At 37.3% G+C, this 24,176-nt stretch overlaps 1 protein-coding gene across 3 annotated transcripts in view; it reads left to right on the top strand.

Annotated features, from left to right (window-relative positions):
* The window catches only part of LOC145693135 (beta-1,4-N-acetylgalactosaminyltransferase bre-4-like), a 135,237-nt gene that overhangs the window by 73,355 nt on the left and 37,706 nt on the right, over positions 1-24,176 (top strand). For all 3 annotated transcript variants that reach the window (XR_014132713.1, XM_081768881.1, XM_081768871.1), the window contains exons 2-3: positions 10,990-11,306; positions 13,230-13,572. Coding sequence is in view for 2 of the 3 variants with exons in the window: in XM_081768881.1 (XP_081625007.1) it covers positions 11,181-11,306; positions 13,230-13,572 (469 nt within the window). In the remaining variant the exon portion in view is untranslated. The remainder of the gene's footprint in view (positions 1-10,989; positions 11,307-13,229; positions 13,573-24,176) is intronic.

The following is a 24,176-nucleotide window of genomic DNA, read 5'->3' as shown; positions in this document are numbered from 1 at the left end:
GTTGTTGAAATGAATTGACCTTCAGTTACCTCGGTCTGAGCGAGTTCCACTTGAGAAACACCAGCTACTTCCTCTGGTGTTACGTCAGCTGTTTCTGCCTGTGTTTGGTTCTCAACACCTTCGCTTGGAGCTACAGGTCGAACATTATTAGAACTGAATTGAATTTCTTCCTTCGTTACATGTAATTCACTGTCCGTAGTACTAGATTGGATGGCAGAGGGGGGAGGTACAGGCACTTGACGGGGAAAAGTAGGGGGTATGGGCAACACAGTAGGACGAGAATTTAAAGGACAATTAGAGTGTTCATGTAATTCTGAATGACACCGTTGGCAAGTTTTAGGCTGTCCTTCATAAATAATATGACCTTGATATTTTGAAAACATCACAAATGATGGAATGTTTCGCTTAAGCTGGACACGGGCAAGATAAATGCCATTATTTACAGTATATCGATATTGTCTAGACCATGCATCAGGTGTAACACTTAACACATTACCATAGGCACTTAAAGTCGTCTGAATACAAGGAATCGAAGTCTCCGGGGGCAAATTAAATATGCGTAACACTTTCACTTCTAAAGTAGCATCATTTACCAATACTTTAGCAACGGCTCCATTATTATATTTGAAAGTGAGTTCACCATTAGCGTCGCGAAGAATCTGTTCCATTCGAGTTTTCCGCACTAATTTTAAATAAACACAACGTTGGGTTGTCGGAATTTGAATAGCAGCGATTTCGTCTTCTTGCAAATGAAAAGTTTCAAAAATCCAATCATGCAACTCAAAAGCACTGGGTTTCTGTGCGCCATTTTCAAATAGAAATTGAATCGTATTTACACGATTCATTTTACTTCACTTTTACAGGCCAAAAGAATAAACCACGTACCTGCAATACACAGGAGCAATAAGCTCAGAAAATTATTAATAACAGTACGTCTCACTAACTTTCCTATGCAAGACAGTAAGAACAGTCTTCCGAGAACTCTTCCCCACGTCCGCTCTCGTCGACGTTTCGCACTCGTATCACCCACTCGGCCACGAGGACCGACAACTACAGTTGTCTGAATTCTGATATTTGAAGGCAACGTGGAAGACATAGATAACGCCAACTAATCAGAACTGTGCTTTCCGTTCCTACTTCCGGGAGCATTACTCTCCTGATCTAGTCCTTATTCGACGACAATGTATTTTCTTCTAGTTTTTTTTTTTTTTTAAATCAACAAATTTTCTTCTACACTCATTAAATTTTAGATTTACATCTTTTTTCGGAATGAATCAAGGATCTTATAAGATCCTTGGAATGAATACATATTTAACATGTTCCACATATTAATGCATAAGTATTTAAAATTTTGAATTTAAAATTAATTCATAAAAGAGGACACATTAAACTAAATCCAAATAAATAAAATATCATCTTATCATTTTCTGAAAATAAATCATCTCTGACAATTAAAATTAAATCAAATAATTTCTCTTTTATTTTTTCGGGACGGAGCTACTTAAAGAACTGTCAGTTTATTTCTGGAACGGACCAAATCTAAAATTTGGTCCATTACAATCTGAGCACTTCCTGTAGGGCTAGAATGATTAAATTTAGCATGATTCTAGCTTTGGAACTAACCCACAGGAAAATTGCCAAAAGTGAATATTTTTAATTTTTAGGGGGTCGAAAGAGGGGACGAAGAATTTTCCTATGTTATTTAAATTGACTTTTTTTGGGACCTATAATCTCATGTTTTAGGTACTTAGAATTAAAATAAAAACTTGAAATTCGGTATGCTTGTACGTTTTCATTAGCACTATCTACGTAAATCAGTAAAAATAAAAATAAAATCCAACTTCAGAGGGATTGGTTTTATAGGGAACTGAAAAATCTTCCCCATGTTATTTATATGGAACACCTTCTACACCACCAAATTATTGAGCACTTCTTGTAAGGCTACAATGATTAAATTTGCCACGATTGTTGCTTTTTGAGACAAACCCACAGGAAAATTGTCAAAAGTGAATATTTTTAACTTTTAGGGGATCTAAAGAGGGGATGAAGAATTTCCCCATGTTATTTAAATGGGCCTTTTTTTGGACCTATAATCTCATGTTTTAGGTACTTATTCGGTATGCTAGTACGTGTTCGTTAGCGTTACCTAAGTGAATCATCAGAAATAAAAATTTCCAACCGTAGAGTGGTTTTACGGGGAATTTTGGCAGGATTAGAATGATGAAATTTGGCACGATTGAAGCATTCCAAGACTAACCGACAGAAAAATTGCCAAAAGTGAATATTTTTAATTTTGTAGGGGTCTAAAGGTGGATGAAGAAATTCCCATGCCATTTAAATGGGAGTTTTCTTGGGATACAAAATCTTATCTTTTAGATAGTTGAAATAGAAAAAGAAAGGATAGAATTATGGGTTCAAGAGTTGCGAGGCCGTAGGCTGAGCAAAGACAATGTGTGGGGGCGAAGCTCTAGGTGGGCAGATTCCGGAAATATAAAGAGCGAGTTCACGAAATTCATTGTTGATGCAAAGGCCGATAGATAAGAAATGAGAGGCCGTAGGCCAAGCAAACACGGGCGTCTGGGGGCGGAGCCCCCATCTAGCCAAAGGCTAGTCTTAAATAAAGTTGTATTAAAATTAGTACTCAAGTTATGAACACAAGAGCATCTATGCTGGGCAATTCATTTTTGCTAATAACTCTTATCTTTCATAATAAAAAAATACATGTTTTTCTCAAATAGTATTTTTCCCCCTTATTGTGAGAATGAATTCGGTACGCGTAGTTCTCTACCACCTCGCGATTTAATTAAATACTTTAAAGTGTTTTGAAGACCCAATCTCAAACAAAATTGATAAATTCATTATCTTTCTCTTTGTAATTCACATAAGACACTGAAGAAATATCAACAAAATAAATAAATACATAAATAAATAAGGATGAAAATAAAATTACGTTGTTTCACAACTTGAAACTGACGGCTATTACCCACATAATTACAAAATACACGAACTCTGCTACGTATTGTTCTGTGGTTCACTGGATTCGTCCAGGACATACATTCACACTGCCAGGGTTCGATTCTTCATTGCGCCTTGTTTTTATTTTTTCATTAATCACGTAGGACAACAGCAAAAAGAAAATATGATTACAATTTTAGTTGTGATTCGACTTTCTGTAATTTTTTGTCAAGTCATTTTTTCTATTGATAGAAACTAGAAATAGTTTTAGAGCTGAAAATTAAATAAAATTCTCTTCCATTAACGATGATCAACAAGATTGATTTCAATTATTTGTTGTGTGGTTAGCACATTGGTTTTTATAATAGTTATTTCTGGAACTAGATATAATAGATGTTTTCTTTAGAATTAAAATTAGCATCTTTATATCGAAACAAAGCAGAGAGCACATTTCAAAATGTCACTATGACTCAAGTTTCTTTACGTAAATAGATGGAAAGTATGAATATATATACTTATACTTGAGAATGTCAAAGATAATGTAATAAACTTATAAACACAAATTGTCAAGCGATAATCTAGGGAGTGGCTCACTGAATCACCATCTCTTTCCTGATTTTTTTACAAATCAACATAAATAGTTACATTATTATTACTTGTCGAATTTTAGGTCAAAATCTATTTTTCCTTTGCATATATTTCAGAAAGGGTTTCATTAGCAAGTATAGCAACTGATCAAATTTAATAATGCTTCAAATATCTTGCTTTGCTTGTCAGAACCTATTTTGGAACAAATACCTAAATAAAATTTTTCATTTAAGTTTTTGAATATTTTTAAAGGTTTTACAAAATTTTTGTTGTTATACTTGTTACACGGACAAAATTTCGTTATGAAGAAAATGGTCTGCAGAGTCTCTTTTTAGTTGCTGATGTTGTAGTTGATTTGAGTTCCGTGTTCTGTTGAGCAGCGAGGCTATATCTGTATGAACTGTGAACCTACAGCTTAACATGGGATCCAAACTACATGAGCTTCCGCCAGGAAATGAACCCCGTTTTTTAAAGAAGGTATCTTATCGTAGTCAGTTTTAACCCGTTAGGATTGGAGCCAACGTTGTATTATATTTGGTATTAGCAAGCAGTGATGAAGCTGGTTACGAATTTTCTGACCTGTGAATAGTCAGGCCCGTGACCTGGTATGATCTGAACACACCCAGAGACGACGGAAAATCGTCATAGACACGGAGAATTCATATTGTCGCATGAGAATCAGAGGAACGTGACTCCAAAAATGCGGTTTTCATTTTCTTCATGTCTGGACATGTAATTTTGAAAGCCCCAGTTGGTGTAAATAGAAAGTAACGCCATCTGTTCTCCTTGTCGATCATCTGTTGTAATGTAGCTCCATTACCATCTTATTAAAAACACATCTTTCTAAGAAAATAACAATTTTGTCCTCTCGCCTGTAAACCTACGAAAATGGAGTTACGTTCATCTGCTTCTCATGCGACGATATGAAACTGTTAATGTAATTCTAGCTCTTCTTGCTGGTCAAGTGACTAGTGCATGCGGCTTCAGTACATGTAGTTCCGAGTTAAATTCCCAATGAGAAATCAATATTTCTTTCATTAATCATTCGTCACCTGTAGCCTAAAACGCCTAAACGTGGGACTTTAAACTATTTTTCATTAATGTTCATTTTACTTTTTAAATGTAATTCCAACAAACACAATTCTACCCTCTCTTCTAACTAAATCTGTAATTTTCTTACTCTATTGGTATGCGTCTGTGTCTGTCAAAACATTGTACTAAAAAATAACCACAAGATTTATAAGAGTATAAATACGCGAGAATTACAGAAAAGATAAGCTATATGTTTTCCTTATGAGGGTTCGTCAAAATTTAATCAGGCAAACCCATAAAACATATCGTGAAGAATATAAAATATACTACTAAGCTCAAACAATGTGCTGTTAAATCATTTTGAGTAGTCTGTGTTCAAAACGATTGTATAGGAAGATGAATAAACATGAAATTATATTTGAAATAGTGAAGACATGGTAGATTATTTGGTCTAGGAATTAATTCGTAAGGGTGGACAAGAGATGGCGCAACGAACGGAGCGTCCCAAGTTCCGTGTATCCACACATGTGTTGCAAACCCCTGTCATCGCGTATCGTTCGTAGTATAGGGCAGTGGATTAAAGCGTCAACAACACCAGTTTGTAGTTAAGTGAACATGGCGCAATTTGTGCCTGATAAAGTGTTTTTGCGGGGTTTCCTGCTGCATTACTTTAACATGCAGAAAAGTGCGACTGAAAGTCATCGTATTTTGGTGGAAGTGTATGGTGACCATGCTCTAGCTGAGCGAACGTGTCAGAAGTGGTTTGCACGGTTTAGAAGTGGTGATTTCGGCTTGGCAGACCAAGAGCGAGCTGGACAGCCAAAAAAAAATTCAAGACAAAGAATTGACAGCATTGCTCGAGCAGGATTCGTGTCAAACGCAGGAATAACTTGCAGCAGCATTAGGCGTTGATCAAACAACAGTCTCCAAACGCTTGAAAGCCATGGGAATGATTCAAAAGATGTCACATTGGGTTCCACATGAATTGAAAGACAGAGACGTTGAAAGACGAAAAACCATTTGCGAATTGCTGCTTCAACGACAGAGCAGAAAGGGGTTTCTGCATCGAATTATTACGGGTGATGAGAAGTGGATCCATTACGAGAACCCTAAACGAAAAAAGGCCTGGGTGAAACCAGGTGAACCAGGTCCATCACAACCAAAACGAGATATTCACTGTGCAAAGGTTATGCTGTGCATATGGTGGGATATGAAAGGTGTGGTGTACTATGAGCTGCTGCAACCGGGTGAAACTATGAATGGAGAACGTTATCGACGACAATTAATGAGTTTGAAGCAAGCTCTGGCCAGAACACGACCAGAATGGGAGAACAGACATGATAAACTTATTGTTCAACATGATAACGCTCGCCCACATGTCGCAAACCGGTCAAAACCTATTTAGAAAATGTCGGATGGGAAGTTTTACCCCACCCGCCGTATTCACCAGACGTTGCTCCTTCGGACTACTACTTGTTCGATTGCATGAACAACGATTTGATTGGACAGCGGTTTACTTCTTCAGAAGATATCGAAACATGGGTCTCTGACTGAATCGCTTCCAAGGATGAGGACTTCTTTCGCCACGGAATCCGTGCATTGCCTGACAGATGGGCGAAAGTGGTGGCTAGCGATGGACAATATTTTTCTTAAGGTATTTATGTATTTTGTGTTTGTACTACAGCTTCTATGTGTGCGTACCAACCGCATGAATTAATTCCTAGACCAAATACAAAATGTCACTTTGAGAATCAAACATGTCAGTGTTCGTGCGTTAATAGCGGACATCAAGCACGTACACAGGAATTTATTTCGGGGGTCCAAATTCAATACAAGGTTACACTATATTAAAATTTTAAAATCGATCCTAAAATTACACTAAATTTATAAAAAAAAATCATTATTTCGGGGGAGTATGGACCCTGGGACCATACCCTGTGCAGATACCTGGTGTAGATTATTAATGCTATAAAATGCTGTATGTAAAATATTTACCACATTCTCATTTTTAAAGAAAATTGTTTTTTGTCGGACATTAGAATCTTCTTCTATGGTATTTGGTTGAAATGAGTCAGAGAAAGGATTGCTCGCCTCAACAATGGACAACATCTCTAATAATAATATTAAAATAATCTGCCATAATTGGCAGTTTATTTACCGTAAATTGACAACTTTCCATTTACTACGATCCTCAGCTAAAACCCTTGTCTTGATGTATCAATCAATTATTTTTTCACTTCTTTCAGTACTGTTTCTTAATTCTAGAACAATTCTCTCTTGCCCTTCTTTTCCGTATTCTTAATAGTCAGTTGTTACATTATCATTTTCTTTTGCTTTTCCACTATTCCCAGATATCGCTTTCTCAAAATCTTATCAACTTATTGTAAATGCTTTATTATCTTCGCTTACTTTACTTTCGTCGTCAACATCTAGACAACAGATTCTAATCCTACTGCATACAAATCCTCAATAAATCTTAATTCTCCTAAAACATCGTTGCTTTTGCTATTTTCCCATTCTTATTTTCTAGTGCCGTAGCACTTCCTCGAAGAGTTTGGCTAAATTTCATCTCTGTACATTTCCTCATATCTACCTACTCTTCTTTCTATATATTTAGGGGTCGCTGTGGCTCAGTGGAAGAGCGTTCACCTCTGGTGCATGGGGTCCCGGGTTCAAACCCTTCTGCCAAGTGAACTTTGTGGTGGACAAACAGCGTGTGCGTAGGTTTTCCCCTGGGTTCTCCCGCTTCCGCCCACTTTCTTTATTCCACCATTTCATACATCTCTCATCATCACCGTCTCCTTAAGTCTAAGCGACATAACCGTGGGACGTAAAACTCAAAAATTTCATTTCTTTCTATATACTTGTTCTATATTTTCTTCTGCGATATCCTAGCCCTTAAAATTACTTTGAACACGCTTGCGACGAACACGATACACCAATCACCATGACTTCAGCCGGCCTGCTTGCATGTATTCTTTTTCCTTATGGGGACAAAGGTGGAATAAAACTAGCCCTGCGTAGCTACTAACCTACTTCGCTTCCTGACGCTCGCTCAGCTATGTTTCATAAGGTAAGTAAATCACTTCAAGGAAGCGTATACAGTGTGACCACCGCTAGTACTTTCGTACTAGATCTAGTACCTTTTATGATATTTTAGTGTTCTAATACGTTCACTAACAAATCTAGGTGCTTTTCTTCTCTTCTTCTTTTCTCATAAATATATTTGGGAGAGAAAACGGAATCCCATGAAAATTTGTCGATTTTGTGCTGTAACTTATAGTTCATTCTATTGGGGATAAAGTACACAAGTGTCAAAGAAGGAAGGGTTAAAACTAATAAATAACCACAGTAAACAATATTACATATTTGGTGATCCGTTTAAAGAGTAGACTTTTAAAGAATTAAAACTCGATTTTCTGAATAATCCCATGTTATTTCTTGTTTTTCCCCGACATCCTATGTATTTGTCATATTTGTGTTACTTCGGTGGTTTTACAGTCCTAATACAACAATTAAGCAGGGATTCCCCAGGATTTTTAGTTTGGATGCGTAAAGTCAAAATTGGTAGGGTGTAAATGGTTTACACGGTTTGTATCGAATTTTGACTGTAAAAAAATTAAAGTTGGGGCTTGTTTCAAGAATGTGGAAGGTCACTTCCCCACCTACAGGGGAAGGGAAGCTACCAGAAACCTTCTAATAAGATATTATTATGTTATATATAGATTGAAATGGGAACAGATAAAATTTTAGTACTTTTTCCCCAGATCTAGTACTTTTTTCTACATACGTTAGTACGAAATATTTTTGCTCAGTGGTCACATTGAGGGTATGCCTACCTTCCACCCTTCTGCAATTCCCCCTCTAACTCCTAACTGCCCCCTACAACCCCTCGCTTCCCGAAAACCCCACTTCTTACTCTCCTATTGGTTTATAACGTCATTGTTTATAAGGGCTATCAGAAATCTTTTGGTAAATGGTGGAAAAAGCACAATTTGTGCATTATATATTACGTAAAGGGCAAATGAGTATTAGTTTCATCTTAATTTAATGATAAAAGTGTTATGAAAATTTTTAAAAATATATATATAAAAAAAAAGCTTTCCGAGGGTCGGATTTGAACCAGGCCCGTATCCAGGGGAGTCTAGGGAGCCGCCCCCTAAATTTTTACTGTCTCCCCTAAAATTTTCACGGTAGGCTTGCAAATGAACTATAATATGGTTGGATCGGGACCCCTAACTTTAGCCGGACCCCCTACATCTTTGGGTTGGCTACCGGCCTGGTTTGAACCCACGCCAAAAGCGATTTTCACTACTAGCTTGCTCGCTCGCACGCTCAGCTACGATGGCCGATAGCACCTGGCGTTTGATGTGTGCTATATTTATGTTACGTGGCGAGAAACGGATAACTTTAACCAATCAGAACCGCGTAATTAGCTCCTATGGCTAGGGTCGAGCGTGATTAAGATATATACGAAAGAACCAGATCCTTTCAAAGTGGGTTTCAAACTTTCACATCATATTTAAAGCCCTTAATTCAAAGGTAAAATGTATGGTATTATTATTATTCAGGTTCAGTTAGTCACTAAAAATATTTATGTAATATTTATTATAATACTTGGTTGCGATTCATATCTCTAAATTTAAAAACGACATTCCCACTGTGTGACATGTAATCCTTGCATTGCGGGCACTTACCTTAGATACAAACTCAAGTAATGATTCTAATCTTACTGCAAGGCAAATTTTCTTTTACATTTTACATCCTAAAATTAAAACTCAAGCTTTTGCGTTACATAATTGAGCAAATGAAAAAATGTTGTTCAACTTAGTGTTAGGGAATCATTGGATGCTTGGTTTCAGAACTCCAACTTAAGTTGTGTCAATTGCAACAAGTTGTGATTGTGTTGGATTTTCCAACGTACTCCATTGGTCCAACTAAACGAAATTGCCAAATCCTTTAGGTAGTTTATATAACTGTGTGTGTCCACCAAGCTTTTTTAAAATTTTGTTTCGAGTTTAGTGTCCCTTTTCAATATTGAGGAATATAAAACGTAGATCTACATCTTAACATTTTCGGAACAAGTCCTAAACGTTGTGGGACAACACCATTCCGTAGAAATAACTAAACCAGGTATTTTGTTTTTAATGATTGTGCGAAAACGGGTCAAAGTCGTTCTGCATTAATGATTTCTCCTGAATCCTTGAAGTCAAGCATGATTGGTCCATGTCAATCAAAGAAGACAATAATCATGACTTTCGACGTGAAAATGAGGAGTGTTTCTATTGCACACTGGAAGATTTTGAGCGTGGTTCAAAATAGTGACACCAAGATTCACCCCAGTAACAATATCTAACAAGAATGTCCCTCCAACTTATAGCGCGACGAATGTTTAAGGAAACACATAATAAGCTCCTACTTTTGTCCCAGCATTGCCATTTCAGTTTTTGTTTTGAAGAGACAAGATGATCTACCGATATCGGTTAAGTGTCACTTTTTCATTAGGATATTACCATATTACGTGTGATTAAAATATACCTGTAGAGCAAGTTCAAACTCAAGGGGGGCTGCTCTCCCCAAATGATACCACTGTTTCATTACCCCGTCAGCATCCTGGGAATTCACTGAGCGCACACTGTGATACTCTTGATATTTCACAATCTTCTGGGCAGGAACCATAACTCATGTTGAATTGCTCCACTATGGATGGAATGCTCAGGCGACTATTCGTACGACTAGCTTTAGACATCTTTGCACATTCAACCTCCTTTCACATTTAACAACATGAGCTTCACCAGAACAAAAATAATCACTTATTCCTACACATCCTTCCAGAAACATTCTTGACCAATCGGCCACTCTTCTTTCCAATACGGATGTGTCACCATACATGTCCTTCACCCGCCGAAACACTTCAGTTGGTTGATTTTCCTTAGTAGTGAGGAACTGCAATGAGGCAAGTTGATTTTGTTTGTATGAGTTGTGGATGTGAAACACCATCTTTCAGCAGATAGTAGTCCTGCAACAAAAAACATGAAACCATTATCTTTACTGTGTATGAACAAGAGCATATGCCACGATCCACTACAATGGTACATTCATTTTATTACATTATATTGTAGTTATAGTCGTTGAACGGGTTTTAGTTGATCAGTCCTCATAAATATAAGGGAATGATAAAAGAATTTGTGAAATGAAGAAAGCAACAGGAAATGGAAGAGACCTAAAGATCTATCAGCACAATATCCTCCACCAAAAATTCACACCGATGTGATATTAAACCAGACTATTTAAAATAATTTGTATTAATAGCTTTATGTACTTTAATCTCAAGTTTTACTTCAATTATGTGTTAAAATAAAATTTTATTTTCATAGGTGTATTAATAATTAAACTAATCATGTATATTTCCAGGAGGAAGAGGAAATCTGAACCAAATTAGTTTGTTGTTCTCCAGCCAGTGGCGGAGGGAACAACAACACAACTAAAGACACACGGAGTGTAGCCGTTTAGTGAGAGGGCGGGATCTCCTTTGGCCCCGCCCCCACTTGGCTGGATGAGGAGTCGAGGAACGGGGCCTGGGCCTGGCGCGGGCGTCATGCGCCATGCAGGTGTTCAGGCTACGAAGCCCTCAGGTGAAGAGGGAGGGGCGGAAGAGATTCATTCCCGTTCCATCGTTACTCTGCATCGCCGTCGTTGTTGCCGCTTTTGCGCTGCTGGCCGTCTGTCAGGTGAGTGTGGTCACTGCCTAAGGATTAGCACATGTCAATGAGATTAGACATAACTCTCATTTCCAAATTGCCTCCGTAGTAGTAAAATAGTTAGCGTTTTCGCCTTTGGTACGAGGAATACATATTTTGATACTTGTCATAAGGGATGAATGAGTGAATCTTTTGTGATTTGGATTCCAAGTCAAATTTCAACTGCTCAAGTTCTACTCTCATTCTATACATAGCAAAATAATGTGGCAGGAACGCTCATACTGCGTTTAACCAGGATGTGTTCCATGACATCTCGTTTACACCCATAGAGCTTTATGAGATTTTTAGACGTTCCACTAGATCCCTTACCTTACAAATCATATTGGGATATTTCATTGGACATACGATGTTACAATTTGTAAAGTTCCCGGATTTACAAAGTGTAATATATTAGCTGTAGGGGTACGTTGTCACTTCAACTTTCTACGTAGCCATCCTCTCTCTCGATGCCGACTGGAAACCTTGGAGAAGTCATCTTTCCGAATGACCTCAGCTCCCTCGTCACGGCCGTCTTGACGGTCTCCACGTTTTTAAATATGTTGCCCTCAAGGTAATGTTTCAACTTCGAAGACAGGAAGCAGTACTCTGTAATCAACTCTGGCAACTACGGCGATGGTCGATGACAGTGACCATCTTTTTATCTCCCCTCCCCTCAAGAAAAACTCCAGATAGTCACCTTATTGATGCCAAAGATCCTCTTGATTTCCCGAAGGCTAATAGGCTGTCGTCTGCAAGAAGGTTCTTCACGGAGTTCACAGTTTTGTCTTCTCTTCGTGTATCTGAACGTTCTATCCTCTCGTCGTCCTCCAAAGATTTTTTTTCCCTCACGAAAGCATTACGCCATTCAAATGTGCTTGCTTTAGATGTTGTAGCAAGGTAAGAGTTTCCGTGCTTGACGTTTTACATAAAACTTGAGTACAGTCTTCTCTCTGCTCCATGCTGAAAACATGACCAAATTACTGCGTATTAAATTCCACTGGTTTTCTGGCGGCCGGAACATGTTGGAACTTTCTGCAATGACTCAACAGTAGAGATGATATGATTGGGGGGAAAAGTTTTTGTTTTTTAATGAAATATCGCATGGCTCTTCCCTCGACTTTTTCGCATGAGAAATTTTAATCGTTTTAAACTAGAGGAGTCAGCAAGAGAAAGTCTCTGACAGCTCACAGAGGGGTTGCTACTACTCACGTGTCAAGCCTTTTTTTCGGTGCATCTATAATGGAAATTCAATTAGACAGAGTAACTGGTTGGTAACACTAGCAAGAAAGTAGGGACTGCATATTTCCTCCGCATGTGTTAAGAAACTTCAGAGACCACCTCTTGTTGGCCCTGCTAGAGATAAGAGTACGTTTCACCTTTATTACCCCATTGTAACTGGAAAAAATATTTAATTACTACTTTTTGAAGTGAAAATCTTGAAAAAAAATCAAGAATCAAAGAAAATCAGGCAAATCGGTGGACGCAGTGGGTTTCCTAGTTCTAAAGAATTGTTTATATAGCTATCAGATTAACGTTCAACGATAAAAATGTTTTTTCCCTTGTCCCAAGCAAAATCTGATATGATGATGTTGAATATAACAATTTGTACTTACAATGCATATACAAATAAAACAATCTTGACTTACTACACAGAGTAGCGTACTGACTTTCTTTTAATCTGACATTTATCTGGAAACACGGAAATAAAGTTAATTCTAGATAATACCTTAACTCACCCCTGTAACTGCATGACTGAGAGGAAAGCAAAGCACATTGCGATTGATCTTAACCTTAAAGATTTAATTCGTTTAATTGAAATGCCTTGAAATATGTTTTTACAAGGAATCTGTTTTATTTTACTTGATCTGTTTTTGCTTTTTTTTTTTTTATTCATCAAGATCTTTTTATTTCTAGATCGCCCTAGTTCATCGACGAGTACTTACTCAGGTTCAAGGCACATCACGACTTCCTCCCGGTCGTCTTCGTCATGGTCCTGCACCACAGCATCAACTAGCCATGACGGCTGCAAATGGAAACCCCAAAGTACCTGTCGGTGACCCTTTCAAAATTGAACCCCTACTGCGCCGCAACGCTCCGTCCGTGGAGTTGGCTGCGCAGATGACTTTAAATTTAGGTCACGCTGCTGCCATCGCTCGCCTCATTCGTCAGGAAGCCAATGCTTCCGCGCTCCGCATCAGTACGCCTCGTCAGCGACCACCTGTCAATCCTGACTGCAGCCAAGTGCCTCCTTCTCTAGGTAAGTGCATACATTTTGAATACAGAAATATTATTATGTTGAAAGTTAATCACATTTGTAGATCGAATATTTCATCTTACCATTGCGATCAATGAAGGCTTTGTTTATAAAAAAAATAATAAAAAGGAAGAAAGTCCCACAATACCGTTGGCGTGTGCAGCATTTCATCAAAAAGGGGGATTCAAGCACTCAATATCATATCTAGAGCTCGGATTATATGTAATATATGGGGCCGCGGTGGCTTAGTGGTAGAGCATTCACCTCCTGTGCCTGTGGTCCCTGGTTCGATCCCAGCTCGCGCTGTGTGGATCTTGTGATGGACAAACGCCGTGCTCGTGGGCTTTCTCGGGGTTCTCCCCTTTCCTTCCACTTTCTTCATTCCACCATTTCATTCATTTCTTATCAACGCCGTCTCCTTTAGCCTAACCGGCATAATCGTGAGACGTAAAACTATAGATTTCATTTCATTTCATTTTTTTCATTTTATATGTAATATTATTTTCCCAAATATGCACATAAATATGTAAGGAAAAAGCTAATTACTGTATATGTAGTGAAATATGTAACATCATTCAAATATGTAATATCAAAATATCGCTAAAATATATGTTTTGCTATATAATTTTATTTTTTATGCAATTTGAATACTTCATATTGTTTACATATAGGCTACTGTATGTGCGATATTAAATTTAATTAAGCAAATTTGAAATTGAATATGCTAAGCTTTCCAATAATTAGGTCATTCATTAAACATGAAACATAGCACTAATATATACACTGCTCTCGGTTAAAGCAGTTAGATATTTATTTCTAAGCAATTACTTGTTGTATGACAGTTTAAGAAACGTTACAATTTTTCTAATATTCAATACAATCCAAACACTGTCTGAGGCACTTATTTAGAAAAACAATGCACCACGATATATTTTGCGACGTTCTCAAAAGATATAGAAAGATGCTTGTCTCATATTACAGTTTTATAGGAAGAGAATGACCTTTCTGCGTCACATGATGTCACTGGGGCGTATTTCATGAAGAGAATTTTCTCGGGGGAAATATCATGCAGATCTGTAACTTCACTCAGGATTTTACACACACTGAGAAATATGACGAACCCAGAGTTCCTTTCCAGCACCCTCTGGAACTTAGCAGCAACATTCACACCAGCTTCTCCTCGGACAACATCTAACTTCTTTCTCGCATCCTCCAGGACACTCAGGGATTCCTGAAGCAAGAGTCCAAAAGTTTTCAATTTCTTGATGCTTTCCGGAAGCCAACCAAAATTTCTTGTAATGTACACAAGCAAAGAAGACATGTTGGGATAACAAAACACAGCTTGCGCTTCACACACGGAAACTGCACTATCGGCGGGGAAAAACTCTACAACGGATTTGACGACCTCAAATATTTGTTATAAATTGTCACTGCTTCTAGCCAAGTACCCCATCTTGTTAACACCGGCTCGGGAGGGAGAGGTACATTTGGCAGACGTTCCTTGAAACAGTGGACTCTTTGGGAAGCCTTCAAACACATTTTTCCCATTGGAAATAAGTTTATTGGCGTCAGGGAAGTTGCTTCTTGCTTCCTCTGCGACACGTTGAAGTGCATGTGCAGCACAAGTGAAGTAAGTTGGGGTAGAAAATTTTGAGTGCGTTACCTGCCTTTAACATGTACGCTGCAGAGTTGGTGTAGAAAACAAGAACTTTCTCCTCTTCAACACCACGAGGCCATAGCACTTTCAGGCCATCATTTACGAACCTTGTCATGGAAGAATGATTGACACATTCGAGATCCTTGCAATATATCAAGTAGGATTTAGAGGGCGAGTTGGGATCTAGCTTGCCAACTATTAAATTCACTACAAAGCGTCCCAAACTGATGGTGGTTTCGTCCGCAGCCACCCATATGTAGGAATCACCGATCTGAGTGCGAATTGCTTCAACATTTCTGTTGTAGCAAGCATCGAGGTAGTTTTTCCGCAGTGTAGATTCGTCCGGGATATTTCGCTTGCAATACTTCTTCAAGAAATACCGGTTATCGCCCCTTGTCAGTTCGTAAGCTCAGATAACGCGCTAATGAACCGCACATTTGGGGATATCTAAACGGACAAATTGCGCCCAGGATTTTGAAAATACTTAATTCGGTAGGGCACAAAATACGGGATTTGACCTGAGTTACATTTAAATAAAATCGAACATATACAAAAGAGACAGATTGTGATGTTGAAAGGGGTTGAAATGGGTAAGAAGGGAATAGCGATTAGGATCAGTTAATCTACAAGTACTCATTTGTGCATCTCGGTGTTCCTTCCATATTGGATCCTTTCGATGGGTTAACGTTCGTCCATTTATCTCCTTGGTCTGCTGAACGTCAGGGTAGCTGGGAGTTAAGAGGCAGCAAAGTCCAAACAGGAAAACCAATATTACAAGGACGATTAATTTAATTAAAATCGAAATTGCTTTGTAGTGAACGACTCATTGTTGCCGACAGCTATGCGACGTTAGCTAAGACAAATGCTCCCTAGGCCAGAGCAAGGTGTGTTTTTCGGCAAATTCGAAATTGTTTCTCGCGCTGTTACATCTTGACTCGTCTGCAATCCAATACCAGCTATCTCTTCCAAAATTCTCCCAACGGTTTTGTTCAACGTTCCTTCCTTTTGTCCAATGGTTAATATACTAGATCATTGATTATTTATTCTTTCTCGTTGAAAAGTACATACTACATCGATTAACCAAAGGTGTGAGGTAATAATAGGAATGCGGACGGGGAAACAATCTGCTGTTTTTATTAATTAAGAAATTACATGTGTAAGAAAGAAATGACAGATAGCAAGAAAACTTCCTAGTTGGAAAGTAAATGAACTTAGAAAAAAAAATCGAAATGTGACTCAACATTAAACAGACAATGATGCTTTTCACGGAGTTAAATTTAAAATGAAATGTCCCAAAATTCAAAATAAAATATCTCATAATGTGTCCAAATACATATATCTTCACATCTCCCCCTGAAATCAAAGTCCCGAATGAAAACATTTCGGAGACAAAAAAATTCACTTTTAGTTTTCGTTTTTTATTAAAAAAAAAAAAACATTTTTGTATATCCATTCAGTCTTCATGATAAAATTTACAGCAGCAAATATAGTCTAGAAAGAAATCATTTGGTAAGAAATGATGAGTATAGCATAAATGTTCACAACACTAACACATTTGATAACAGAACAGTCAAGGCCAAATAACGTAAACACAGCATGTCGATGTTGTAAACACAGCAACACTAAGCACAAAATGTAGGTCTGGAAATCACTGGTACAACGCCCTTATACATTACATAACTGGTATGTTCATTCAGTACAAGTAGATCATAGGAGTAGGGTAGACAGGTTTATCATAGTAACATCACAAAAATTAGGGAATACAGTCAATGACTGCCTAAAACATGTACGATATGAGAATGGGGAAAATAATTGGATAAAATAATGGAATAAATAAAAATCAACGAGAAATGAGAGAAAAATTTGCAAACATAATAATTTAAACCGTAATCCTAGTAAATAAAAACTCCAATTCCTATAAACATTTGATTATAAAATCAAAACTAATTATTACACGGTAGACGAAAAATTAATCTAGCTACCCATAGAAAGAACAGATAAAACAACACAGAAGAATGTTGATTTCAGGTCTTAAAAAAAAGAATTGTGGAGAATTTAGTTCCACAATGACCAAAGTATTGGCAGAGTTATAGCCCCCTGCACTGGCTATTAAAACCTTGACGAAATCAACATGACAGGCTATCACCAAACACATTCCTAAATCCCTGACTAAAATATGCGAAAAAAAAAAAAAAGAATCTTTCTTCTTGCATGAAAGCAGAGAGACGTGGATTCACAAAAAATGTTCAGTGATTGTCCATCTGATTGTTCAATGAGTTATTACTATTTATTTTGTCGAGTTTCACGTTGCATGGTTAAACAGCAAAGGTGCCATAAGATGATGTTATGATGTACTTTTTTCTTGAAATATTAGAACTGGCGAGAAAAATAGTTGAAATGTTTAAACCGTTAGCAACTAAAATTTATATAAAACATAATTTAAGAAGAAGAATAAAAAATAGCCAAGACCATATAGTGCTGTATTTGAAGTCTAGAGCTATTGAATAACTTTAAAAATAATACGAGGGCTATCCAGTAAGTCACTCACGTTTCGACGGGATGCTGCTAAGGGCGAGTTGAGCGCTGCCATTTTGTGCAGGGACTTCCGTCCGTTCAACGCAAATTCAACTGTGGACTGTGAAGTTCGTGTTGCTTCTGCTCTGTTGAAAATACATTGTTAAAGTGGGTGCTCCGATTGAAAATACCTCTAATTGTGAAGTGAGGTCAGTCATACGACTTTTGTTGGCGAAAAACACTAAACAGATTGACACTGATCGACAACTATGTGAAGTTTAGGGTAAAGATGTGATGAGTGAAAATGGAGTGAGGCGTTGGTGCCTCATGTTTAAAAGTGGCAGCAGAAACGTTCAAAGATCGAAGTTGGCGACCGAGCATTGTAACAAATGAATTGCTCGCAAAAATTTATGACAAGATTCATGAAAATCTCCATTTTACGATAACAGAACTCTCGTTTAGTTTCGGCAAATTTCATGGACCTTATTGCATGAAGTTGTGATCCAAAAGTTTGGCTATCATAATTTTTGTGCAATATGGATTCCGAAAATGTTGATAGAGGAACGCAGTATTCATCGAGTTTATCTGCCTTGAAATTCTTGAGGTCTATAACAAAGACGGTAATTCCTTTATTGATTATATCGTTATTGGGGATGAGATTTGGGTTAAGCATGTTAATTGTGAAACAAAAAAGGTATATGGAGTGGGGACACACGAATTCACACACACACACACGCACAGAAAGAAAATGCTTGCAAACCATGTTTGCAAGCAAACTTATAGCTACAGTGTTTTAAGATAGGAAAGGTGTACTGCTAGTCGATATTTTAGAACGTGGTGCGACATTTATCGCTGAAACATATTGTTAAACATAACGGAAGTTGCAAAGAATAATTCAAAACAAACGCCGAGGAAAGCTGAGTGCAAAAGCTCTTCTGTTTCATGACAACGCCTACCTGCACTCGAACAAGCGGACTCAAGAACTCTTACAAGCCTAATATTGAGAGATTTTCTATCATAAAACCCAAATCTCGTACCAAGTGACTACTCCTACATAAGGATAGGGTTAGCAACGCATCGCTATGATGGCTATTCAGAGGGTTAAGCCGGCGTGCAGGAATGGTTGATATCACAGGCGGCAATTTTTTGTAAAAATGGATTTCGTAAACTTGTTAATCGCTTTGATAAGTGCCTAAACTTGTATGACGACTATGTCGAGAACTAGTGTTAAGAGTGTTGCTTTAAAATGTGTATAATAAAAAATGTCTACTTCCACTTATTTTCTGTTTAATCCTAAACATGAGTTACTTTCTGGATAACCCTCGTATTAGGATAATTATGGGGTACGTCATGCAGTGATGACTGCAGATTTTCCCAGGGGAAGGCTGAATGAACAGGAGGTGAAAGTAGTAGTGCGAAAATACCACTAACCAAGGTTGAGTCCGATTGGACAAATACCCCTTACAGCGAAAGAGGGGAATTTTATCCCCTGGCCACCCGCTGAAATCATCACTGGCGTTGTGAACAATCAGAGAAACGGGTACCCCTCTGTATATTACAGGGAAAATTTAGAAATAAATTGCTTTGGGCCTTGGTTTGATTCCAGAACATGTAAGTTTGTGAACTATATTCTGTTCGTGAGTTTTCTCGGGGTTCTTCCGTTTCTTCCCACATTCTAATTCCATCAATTAATTTATGTTCATTCAGTTTAGAAAAAAAATATGCATCTCTCTTTAGCCTACAGGGCATTGCCATGGGATGTGAAAATGTAGATTTCATTTTTAAATAGAATTAAACACATTAAGAGTTATTGTTGATGGTACACTACAATAATACCATTATCAACATGCCACATTGCAAAAGAAGTTTTTAGCAAGAAACTTATATATATAAATTAAGTTTGTAAAATAAAATAAAATGAAATATTTAGAGAACTTCCATCCTACACAAACCTAAATACTATTTCGGATCGCACTTTAAATAGTAACACTTGTCTCATGTAGCCTCGGTGCTCAAATGGGACGTTAAACTACAATCAATCAATCAACTAACCAAGCATCCAAAAGAAGGATGTCAAATGAATTCTTATGAAGGAATCGGGGGCGGATAAGTATGTGAACGAAATGAAAAACTCAAAGATTTCTTCACAAACGTATGTGAGCTGGGATCAAACAGGGACCTTGCAAGAAAAGCGAATGCACTACCATTCAATTATCTTTTTTTAATTAAGTTATTGCAAACGCTCTATGATTGACTAAGACCCAACTACTTGCATGCTCAAAATTTGGACAATACTTGAGATAGAGGTCTGCACGGGCCAGAATTTTTTCTCGAGCCCGGCCCGGACCGTGAATTTATTCTGTGAGGCCCGACCACCCGAGTCCAAAATATGTTTTAGCATTTAGGCCCGAGCACGACCCGAGTTCGTGTGATAATCAAATGACCCGAAATAAACCCGAATTACAGAAACTTAATTAACGCAAAATTGTATTTTTATTTACAACAATTAGAAGTTTAATTTTTCAGTTGTTCTTTAAAAGTTCTAAAGAAAGAATGGTACAATAAATATTGTTGTACAGTATATTTACAAAGTTAGGACCGAAAAGGCCCGAGAAATATGGTGACAGTATAGTTAACAGGAAGTATAGTCAAAAATTTACGGCCCGGGCCCTGCTCGGGTCCAGAGTGATATATGCTTTGTAGACCCGAGTTCGGCCCGCAGACCTCTACCTTGAGATAGTGTATGTGCATTTATGGACAAAAATTGTTTTCTTTTTATCAAACATTTTGTTCTGTACATTTCAAGTCGAAAGTATGATTTAAAGGACAATCCAATTTTCATATAACCTTATACCATCTACTTGTAGAACACTGATGAAGTCTCCCATCGTACAGTTGGTATGGTTTTCCAGTATCCGGAACGAACTTTTGTTCATAGATGTATTACTCTTTTGATTTATCTATGTGTGCGGCAATGTTGCAAACTAATTTCCTTGTTTACAAATGACGTCAATTATAAGGCAAGGTTGACAGAAATACTTGTTTTACATGAGATTTCTTTCATATCCAGTTTCAAAAAAAAAAAAAAAAGAAAAAAAGAAAAAAAAGAAAAAAGGAAAAAGTCAGAAGGATATGCTGAACCGAACCAAATTCAATAGAAGCAGTTGTGTATATGCTTTAAGTTATTGTGCGCTGAATACATAAAGCTATTTTAATATAAGATCAATTAGTAAACAATGTAGATAGCTACTAACTGAAATTTCCCGTATGAAAATAGAACTTAAAGAATATTTAGTTATATTTAGAAAGCGTTAATTTAATATGTCTACAACAGAGGCGACACCAGAAACAATATCATGGGACTAATGAACTGCCGTGTAGAAGAAGCACATACAAGAATATATTCACTGACTGGCTGAAATGTTAGCCACATGGCCGGACAGACTTTCATATACTCTTGCGACATCATGTTGAGTATTTTTTTTCAGTAGCCAGAGGACAGTCAAATTGCAGAGGAGAGATGACAAGTCACATACTCTTCAGTTTCCTTTAGTCATATTCGTTTGAAATACTGAAATATTTAGATGATACTCAAATGACAAGTATTGAGTCTTAGCTGTAATTGTTCCTGTATTAGTGTTACTTACAGTTCTGTAGCAAGTAAAGTTTTCATCAACAGAAATGCATATTAGGGTATATCCATATCGAAAAAGAAAGAAAGATAACTAAAAACTGCGGAGAAGTTGAGTAGGGTATATTTTTCAACCGACTTAAAAAAAACAGGTTCTCAACTCAAACCCTTTATATATATATCTACTGAGTATTTTCACGCATAACCTCAATATAGATGCACCGTTTTTCATTATTCGTTTTCTGTGTAAAAGGGCATATTTTCCCAGTGGCATCCTATAAATTTCCGTAGTATCTGATGGTAATCTTTGGAGCTAGAGTATGAAACACTTCAGTGGATGTTGTGTTAATTACGGCAAAGTAACATGCTTATAGGCAACCATACATTATTTAGAGTGATTGTGGTTGCATAACAGCACAGGGGCCTCACTGCAGATTTCGATACGCTAACATTTTAAATATGAGGGTTAGAAAATGAGATCTTTCAGTTTTATGGCCCACAATAATACTGTGTAAGTTAGAGGAGATGCTGCTGATAAGAATGAATGAAATCGTGGAATGAAGAAAGTGGGGCAAACAGGGAAACCCCGAAAAAACACACACGGTGTTTCTCTACCAACAAGCGGGTTACATCCTTGAAGTCAGTAAAGATTTTTTTTTTTTTTTTTTAAATTTTTAAATAATTATTTGAAGTGATTTACATAAGAGTAATAAGGTGTATCTAATTAGTCTCAAAAGATTGAATTGGATTAGATTTGATTTTAGCGTATCGCTAACACCTAAACAGATTCAATCCAACTTAATGTAAATTTTCAAACAATTGGTAAATCTGTGAAAAATTGAGACAGGCTTTTTCCTGTACAATTGATGCATGAAGAAAATCTCCACTTTAAAATTAATCCAATGTTATCCAATTAGTACCATATATCAAATACATTATAACTTGTGTGTGTAACATATTAATGTACTGCATACTGTATATGAGAAGTAAGAAAAACACTGATCATACATAAGAAGAAAATGGTTAAAATTTTGAAATTGAAATTAAAGCATGTTAAAGATTTTGGATCTGCCGAGATTCAAACGCTGACTTTCTGATTGCAAATCCAATGATTCTGATTACAAATTATCCACTCATCTCCGCTAATCAGTTTCTGAAGTTTACACAAAAATTGTTAGCTCTTAAAATCATTTTATATAAGTTTAGATAATTCATTAAGGGCCTATGAAGAGAATTCTTAGTGAAGTTAATTTTCTTCATCAAATTTTATTGTTTAAACCATGCCGTAAGCGTCGGTTCACCACCGATGGGCAACTAGAGATATCTCGCCAAAAATTGGCGGCCCCGCAGTGACGATCCATGGTTGCCCCACTTTCGTTTTGAAAATTATACCACCAGCGGCCCACCAGTGGCAGAGACGCGACGAAACGCCAATGAACAACAAAATTACTCCCCCAAAATATGTTAAATTGCCTATATGCGTAATTTGTTTACATTAAGGAGAGTCTGAAAAATACTTTTAAAAAAAGTTCTAAAAAAGTGTCCTGGGGTGGGCGCGAACCACCAACCTTTGGGTTACTAGGCGCGTGCTCTCCCGACTTGGTCACGGAGGCGATGAAGAAAAAGTCGCTTGTAGAGGCATAAATCGTTGAGGTATTTTTAACTTGGCTAATCAGAGTGCTCCTCTAATCATGTATATTCGACGATAACCGTTTTAGATCAGATAAAGCCAGTTTGCCATGTACTTTTATAACAAAATGATGAGCATCTATTTACTTTATTTCATGGTTCTCCCATTTTCACTTTCAAATGATCGGCTACAGTTGTCATCTAAATTCATACAATTATACGCACTCATTTCAAGATTTTTCACTTCATGATGTAGAGCCAGGAGTTACTCTTGACCCCCGTAGCTCACTTTAGGAACAATTCGCCAGGAAAAAAATAATATATAATAATAATCGCATGCACATGACTGGCGATAGTTCGTGTTGGTCCCTTCGCGATTCTCCGCGACAAATCGAAAAAACGCGCACCAAAATGAAGTCCTATCTGCTACACGGTGGTAACTTCAATACCCCGACTCTATAGATATCTCTTTCGACTCGACGAAACCCTGCCGCCAGTGGCACACTAGCGGTAGTCCTTAGACGCGTCGCTATAGCGACGATCGAATTTACCGGCAAGTGGGCCACTAGGTGTTGGCGACGTTTACGGCATGTGGTAGGTAATTGTTATCGAATTTCTGCTATTGTTTTATTATTATTAACGATTAATACAACCCCTATCATTTCACAGATTCAACCTGTTTTACACTAAGTTATTGTGACGTAAAAAATGTGACTTATGCGAAAAATATGTTTATACATTGCAAGAGAGCAATTTCCAATTATTAGCCGCGAACTCAGTCGTAATTGATTGTAAACAGCTTAGTGAGGAAGAAACTTCTTTACACAAATAGTGTACGAAATAGTCGAGTTAATTTGGGAGAATAGTTTATTAATCGTGTGTACGTATGTTAAAATTCTGGAGTTGGTCATTTTTATTTTATTAATTTGTTTTTGCTTCTAAGCTACCTGGAGACTGAGAACATTTCCTAGGATAACCTTTCATCAACTATTTTCTTTTCAAATTCGTTTAAGAAACAATTATTTATGGAATTGTAAATGTAAAATAAACACGAGGGAGCAGGGTTGGATTCTCGGCAGGAGCTCATTTTGTTTGGATTCCATGTTGAGTAGTGGATGCACGTCTAAAATAGGCGACGGCTGCTGCTAAACTCGAATTAACCAATTGTTATCCTCT

This window comes from Thermobia domestica, chromosome 1 (genome assembly GCF_964235325.1).
Source record: "Thermobia domestica chromosome 1, izTheDome1.hap1.1, whole genome shotgun sequence".
NCBI lineage: Eukaryota > Metazoa > Arthropoda > Insecta > Zygentoma > Lepismatidae > Thermobia > Thermobia domestica.
This window is presented reverse-complemented; position numbering and strand designations above follow the sequence as displayed.